The 7,193-nt window shown below is 44.1% G+C and overlaps 1 protein-coding gene across 1 annotated transcript; it reads left to right on the top strand.

Moving 5' to 3' along the window:
- Positions 1-3,704: 3,704 nt before the first annotated feature.
- Positions 3,705-6,146, top strand: LOC143401502 (class I histocompatibility antigen, Gogo-OKO alpha chain-like). Its single transcript, XM_076859061.1, has 4 exons — positions 3,705-3,773; positions 4,185-4,338; positions 4,517-4,809; positions 6,006-6,146. The coding sequence occupies exons 1-3, from the start codon at positions 3,706-3,708 to the stop codon at positions 4,664-4,666; spliced, it is 372 nt and encodes a 123-aa protein (XP_076715176.1). The 5' UTR covers position 3,705; the 3' UTR covers positions 4,667-4,809; positions 6,006-6,146.
- The last annotated feature ends 1,047 nt before the right edge of the window (positions 6,147-7,193 follow it).

Genomic DNA, 7,193 nt, shown 5'->3' with positions numbered 1-7,193 from the left:
GTCACCTGTATTTAATCCTGGGGACTCCACTCCAAAGCTCTCACCTTCTCAAGACCTCACAAAGGAGATTGAATTTCAATACATAAACCCTTGGGGGACACAGTCAAATCGTTATCTAAACCACAGCAAATTCTAAGGTGCTGTTCTAAGGTCTAGATCTTCTGTTGATAATTTTTTTAAAAAATATGCCTACAGGAACTGCAGGATACTTTATATATGTTGCCTTCAATACCTGTTTTCTTCTGCCTAAGAGTAAACTTATATGCCTCCTTATGTCCATTAAAAATAACAATGATGCTGAGCGTACCAATGAAATCAGACAAGAATTAAGTTCTAGAGATGGGCATATTTGAAAATTTATGACTGGGGGTGATAAATTATGTTATAGATAGTCTGTACTTTCTAATTTTTAAAATACACATTCAACTTTCTTAGGCATGGTGTATTTTAGAGATATCTCATAGTCACATAGAAAAATCCATGGTTTCCATATTCTATATATACTCTAGACACTGGACTCAAAATGGTAACTGCTAGCTACACTGTGGAGTGGGGGTCAATATTATTTCTCATATAAATTGCATCAAATTTAGTACATGGATACCCAAAACCAAAATGCACCATGACTAAATCATCTTCCTAATACTTTCACATACAAACTGTTCCTATTCCGAAGGGGAATTATTTATTTAGAAAATTAATTGCATGAAATTAAAAATTCATCTGTTTGGGGCAGTAGCCACATCCCAAGAATTCAAAAGCCACATATAACTAGTGGCTACTATGTTGAACAGTACAGATATAAAATTATTTTGTCATCACTGTTATGGTTTGGATATGAGGTATCCCCCAAAAGTTTATGGTAATGTAGGAATATTCAAAGGTAACATTATTAGATTATGAGAGCAGTAACCATCAGTTCACCCTAGTTTAAATGGCTAGGCAGTAACTGTAGGCAGGTGGGGCACAGCTGGAGGAGGTGGGTCACTGGGGGTGTGCCCTGGAAGGGCGCTACTTCCCAAGGGTCCCTTCATCCATCACTCTTTCTGCTTCCTGACCCCCACCATGCGCTGAGCAGCTTCCCTCCACCGGGCACTTATATCATGATATGCTGCCTCATCTTGGGCCCAGAGCAATGCTATCAGCCATCTAGAGCCATCTAAAACCATAAATTCCAAATAAGTTTTTCTCTTCTAAGTTGTTCTTGTTGGGTATCAGTCACAGCAACACAAAAGCTAGCTAAAAACAATCACAAATGTTCCATTGACAGTATCAGCATTATAGACCCCATGTTTATGTACCTCCAGTTTCATATGTTGAAATCTAATACCAAATGAGAAAGTATTTGGAAATTGGGTGTTTGGGAGGTAATTATGTCACAAAGAGATTAGGATATTCATTAAGCAGACCCCAGAAAGCTTTTCTGCCCCTTTTTGCCATATGAGGACACAGTGAGGAGATGGTTTTCTATGAGGAAGTTGCCCTCACTAAACATGGAGTTGGCCAACCCCTTGAACTGGAATTCCAGCTTCCAGAACAGTGAGAAAGAAATTTCTGTCATTTATAAGTCACCCTGTCCATAACATTTTTATTATAACAGTCTGATGAGTGAATGTCACTGTTCTTGGTGCTACATGGATCCATTTAAAATGAAAGAGACAAGAACTGGGGGTGTACATGGATACCCAAAACCAAAATGCACCATGACTGAATCATCTACTTGATACTTTCACATTCAAACTGTTCATAATTCCAAAGGGGAAACACATGTCCATCCAGTCCTGTTCCCACACTGTCATGCTCTTTAGCATGACATTTCCAGGGAGCTGTTCTCTTGTAGAAGAGTCCAGAGCAGAGTACTAGCTAAGTTTTGGAAGGCAGGGAGTCAAGGTCAGGGAGAGGAATTCTGGAAATGAAGAAGAGGCAAAGAGGATAGAGTCAGCTGCAAACTCTCCAAGGTTTACTCAAAACCCTGGTTCTCAACATGTGATGTGTGAGATCTTCAGAGGTGCTCAGATCCTTTCACAGGACCTGGAAAGTCAAAACTATTTTTACAGCATTACTAAGACATTATTTTCATGAAAATAAAACATAGCAAGAATGGAAGCTATGGTACCAAACATCAATAGTAGTTATTATATTCTTTACCACCTCTTAGTTACAGAAGAAAAAAGAAGTTTTCACTTGAACATGTCCTGGTTGGAGTATTAAAAATTATTGATCTTATTAAGTCTCCATTCCAGAGTTTATATTTTTACAATATCTTATGTGATTAAATGGGAAATACACATAAATACTGCATTCCAAAGTAAGGTGTTTGGGTCAACAATTTTTTTAATATATTTTATTTTGAAACAAGTTCTTGCTGAGTTGCTTAGGTCCTGGCTAAATTGCTGAGGCACCTCAGCCTCAGGATCCTCTGGGATTACAGGCTTATGCCACCACACCCAGTGACAAGAGGATATTTTTTTGAGCTGTAGTAGCCCCCTTTTTTACAGAATAACATTCCTACTTTTAAAAAAATGCATGAGAAATTATGATTACTTAGACTTAAATATTTGGCCAACATTGTCAAAAATAACCTAAGCAGTTCCCTGTAAGATAATCCATTGATAGTATTTTTTGCCAGTGATAAAATGTAAGCTCTCAAGAAGAAATTAGAATCTTGGAGAACCTGAATCCACAACCATAAACTTGGCAGCTTCCCAATACTTAAAACATTTTTCTGTTGAAATCTGCAGTAATATTAACATGTGTTTTTTTTATAAATTGTACTTTAATGTATCAATACTGGATCAAACCATGCATGAATTTAAAGAATATGATGCATTATGGGCACAAGGTTCACTCAACATGCAAGAAAAACCCATGTACTATAAAGCAACAGAATAGGAACTATTCCATGATATTGTTTCATAGAACTTTTAAGAAGCTAACACTGTGTCATTTCAGTGTAGTATTAATGGTAACTATCCAGTTATCTAAAACGCTATGAAAAAAACATTCCTCCTACATATTTGTGTGAGGCTGCATTTTTTCTATTTTTCAACCAAAATAACAGGTTAAATGCCAAAGATATGAAAGTCTAGAATTTTCCAATGAGATAAATACAAAAAAAAAAAAAAAGAATTGCAAATTGTAAAATGCAAAAAGGTCACTTTTCTCACTGTGGTTGTTTTCTTTTGGGAAATAGTTATTTCTCCTTAAAAATATTATATGTTAACATGCTATTAGTAATATTCTAAATGAGTCACATTTTTAAGAGTGATTTTAACCTTTAATATGTCCACGTAAACATAATTATTTTGGATTTTTTTTTTTGGCCACTTGAATCAAATGTGTGGAAGATGATATGTCATGAGCTTTGTAATGTTTTGAACAACCAATTAAAAAATTTTAAAAATAATAAATAAATAAATAAACATAATTATTTTGGGAATCCCCACTAATTTCTAACCGGTCTCTGACCCTAGAACGGTGGCGGGGTTAGGGAAGCCACACACTGGGGATTCCCGACCTCCAGGAGTTTCACTTCTCCTTTCCCAAACCCGTGTCTCGTCCCTCTGCCTGGACACTCATGACGCGGTCCCAGTTCTCGCTCCCATTGCGTGTTGGGTTTCCAGAGAAGCCAATCAGCATCGCTGCGGTTCTGGGTTATAGAGTTCCCACAGACCCGCAGAGATTCAGATCCTCCAGACCCCGAGGATGGGGGTCCCGGCTCTGCAAACCCTCCTCCTGCTGCTCTCTCAGACCCTGGCCTTAACCGAGACCTGGTGAGTTCAGGGTCTAAAGGGAAATGGCCTCTATTAGGGGAGGGGCGAGGGCACAGTCCAGCGGGGACACTTGACCGGGGAAATCTTGCCTTGGTAGCGGTGGCACGGAGATCCAGACCCTCCCCACCCGCACCGCTCCTTGTCTTGATCCTCCCACCTCATTCCCTGCTGCCTGGTCGCCTTATCCTTCCTCCCCTTTTCGGTCTCACGGGCTCCAGCGCCCGCCCTTCCTATCCGACTAACGTGGGATCCCCGGGTCCAGAGCCGGGAGGAGAATCTCAGCTGCTGCCTATCTTCAGGCTCCACTCCCTTCTGTATTTCACCACGGCTGTGTCCCGGCCCTGCCGCGGGGAGGCCTGGTACATCTCTATCCGCTACGTGGACGACTTAAATATTTGGCCACTTCGATAGCGACGTGGTGAATCCCAGGGCAGAGCCGCGGGTGCCATGGATGGAGCAGGTGGGACCTGAGTATTGGGACCGGAACACACGGATCGTCAAGCGCAGTGCACAAGCCTTTCCGAGCGATTCTGAACAACCTGCTCGGCTAGACCAGAGCGACGAGGTAAGTGACGGGGGGCCCAGAGCGAAGGACGTGAGACACCCTCATTCTACATGAACGGGTCGGAATGGCCCAGCTTCACCCTAAGGCTGCGGGACTCGCGGGAAAAGCCCCAGGGATTCACTCCAGTTGGGTTTTCGATTTCGGTGGGAAAAGGCTCTGATCAATCACCTCCCCTCAGTGTCACGCGGGGAATGTCCGGACTGACAAGAGTGGCGGTGCCAGGAGCTCATACCTACCAGACTCTTTGTGGCTGCATCCTGGGGCCGAACCTGCGCCTCCTCCGCGGGTACTGTCAGGACGCCTGCGATGGTGGATTACAGTGAGCTGAAAGAGGACCTGCGCTCCTGGACTGCGCGGACACAGCGGCTCAGATTACCCAGCGTTAAGGGGAGGCATCCAGTGAGGATTATCGCTGTAGGGCCTACCTCTAGGAGGAGTGCGTGGAGTGGCTCGGCAGATACCTGCAGTACGGTAAGGAGAAGCTACAGCGCGCAGGTACCAAGGGCTGAGGGTATCTCCATGATCTGCCGATGTCACTGCCTGCCTTCCCCCCAGAAGGGGAGTAAAATTGGGCCAATGCTAGAATATCGCTCTCCCCTGAATCCAGAAAGGATGGAATCCCCCTGGGTTTCCGAATACTGTACTAGAGAGTATTACTCTCAGAGATGACTTAAGGATCCAGTTGTTACCATCTAGGGGTGCTGGGTTCGTTGTCTCAGTTCAGCAAAGAATTGACAAACAGAACACAGAGATAGCAAGCAAGTAGCGGATTTATTACAAAAGCTACAGAGACTTCTCCGAAACGAAAGGGCCCCAGAGCTGGGAATCAGGTGTGTGTGTGTGGGGGGGGGGGGTCTGCTCTTTTTATGGTCTCTGAAATTTCCTCCTGTCCTTATCTCCTTCCCTGTCGACGTTCTCCTCAATATTATTGATTGATGCCCCCTCTGTCCTCGTGTCTGTTTTAGGTTTTCTATTGGACCCCCCACTTGGAAGGAGGAGTAAGGAAGTGTCTGTCTAATTGGGTCCCCTGCTTGTGTCCACTTTCCTCAACCAGGAAGTTGACCTCATCAGAAGGCCCTCTCCATGCTCCTTTATTTTGGCTCTGCCCTGATCTCCTTCCTCACTTGTCATCTTGCTCTGGCTGCCTAGGCCCTTCTACCTTTCCCTCACACTCTTCTGGATTGGACAGTCCCAGAAATAACTGACCAGCAGTTCCCTTTGACTCTGGCAGCAACCTTAGGCATTACAGAGGGACTTCTCTCATGCTTTGTTCTCTGCCCCCAAAGCAGTGTCTTTGGAGGTCTGACTCCAGTTTTTCCAATCCCTGGAACTTCACTCAGGTCACAACTCTAGGTCCCACTCACAGACTTGGCACCTCATCCTGGGCTGTCTCACCCTGTTTCTAGAACCATCCAAAGAATAGGAATATTATCCCAGATAACTGAGGACCGGCTAGTGGCTAGGTTTTACACTCTTTCCCATCTTAATTGTCCCATCACTTATTAGGATGATCAGAAGAATTCTTCTTTAGTAGCCCAAGGGAGATAATGCAAAATGTTTTAATTTCCTGATATTTCTACAATGCCCCCAAAGACACATGTGACCTACCACCCCATCTCTGACAATGAAGTCATCCTGAGGTATGGGCCCTTGGCTTCTATCCTAAGGAGATCACCCTGACCTGGCTGCAGTGGGGAGGACCAGACGCAAGACATGGAGCTTGTGGGGACCTGCAGGGGATGGAAACTTCCAGAAATGGGCAGCTGTGAAGGTACCTGCTGAAGAGGAGCAGAGATACACATGCCATGTGCACTATCATGGGCTGCCTGAGCCCTCACTCTGAGATGGGGTAAGGAGAGGGATGAGGGCACAGATCTGTCATTGGGGCAAACAGGAGCCATTCTGGAGACCCTCAGCAGAATCAGGGATGACAGCTAGGCATCAGGGCATGAATAGGTCAATTTTCCTACAGTGAAATACCTGAAGATGGGTACTTAATAAAGTAAAGAAGTTTATTCTGGAGATTCACAGGCATGGCACCAGCATAAGTTGGGTTCTGGTGACAACCTCATAGCAGATGGCACCAGAATGGTAGGAGTTAGTACAAGAGAGAGAAATCACAAGGCAAGACTAGAAACCATAGAAAGGAGAGAGATTCTTTAAGTAATTTGTTCTCTAGAGAACTAAGGGTCCTATGAGAGCAGACCCTCAGTGACCTAAGGACCTCCCCCTAGGCACTACCTCCTAAAGATCCCACCACCACAACACTACCACACTGGGAACCAAACTTCCAATGAACCCAGGAGGACAGATACTATCCAAACCATAATAGGGCCCCTCAGCTTTCCTTCCTTTCCCAGAGCAGTCTGCCCAGTCCATCATCCCCACCATGGGAATCATCACTGGCCCAGTTCTCCTTGGAGTTGTGGTCACTGGAACTGTGGTCAGTATTATTATGTGGAAGAAAAAGAATGCAGGTAGGGAAGGAGTGTGGTCAGAGTTCTTGTCCCATGAGGGGATTTCAAATGTAGGTAGAAAGGTGTCCTGTGTTAATGGGAAGTACCATCCACACACAAGTTCTTATCCACCCTGAGGCCTTGTTTGCCTGAGGCCTGTGTTTGGTTTTTTTTTTTTGTGTGTGTGTGTGTGTGTGTTTTGTTTTTCTTTCTCTATTTTTAGTTGTAGATGGACACAATACCTTTATTTTGTTTGTTTAGTTTTTTTATGTGGTGTTGGGGATTGAACCCAGTGCCTCTTGCATGCAAGGCAAGTGCTCTACCCCTGAGCCACAACCCCAGTCCCTGGAGCCTCTTATTAAAGCATATGAGTGTAAAAGAAAAGTTTATCACCCTGGT

Source organism: Callospermophilus lateralis, chromosome 6, assembly GCF_048772815.1.
Source record: "Callospermophilus lateralis isolate mCalLat2 chromosome 6, mCalLat2.hap1, whole genome shotgun sequence".
Classification (NCBI taxonomy): Eukaryota; Metazoa; Chordata; class Mammalia; order Rodentia; family Sciuridae; genus Callospermophilus; species Callospermophilus lateralis.
This window is presented reverse-complemented; position numbering and strand designations above follow the sequence as displayed.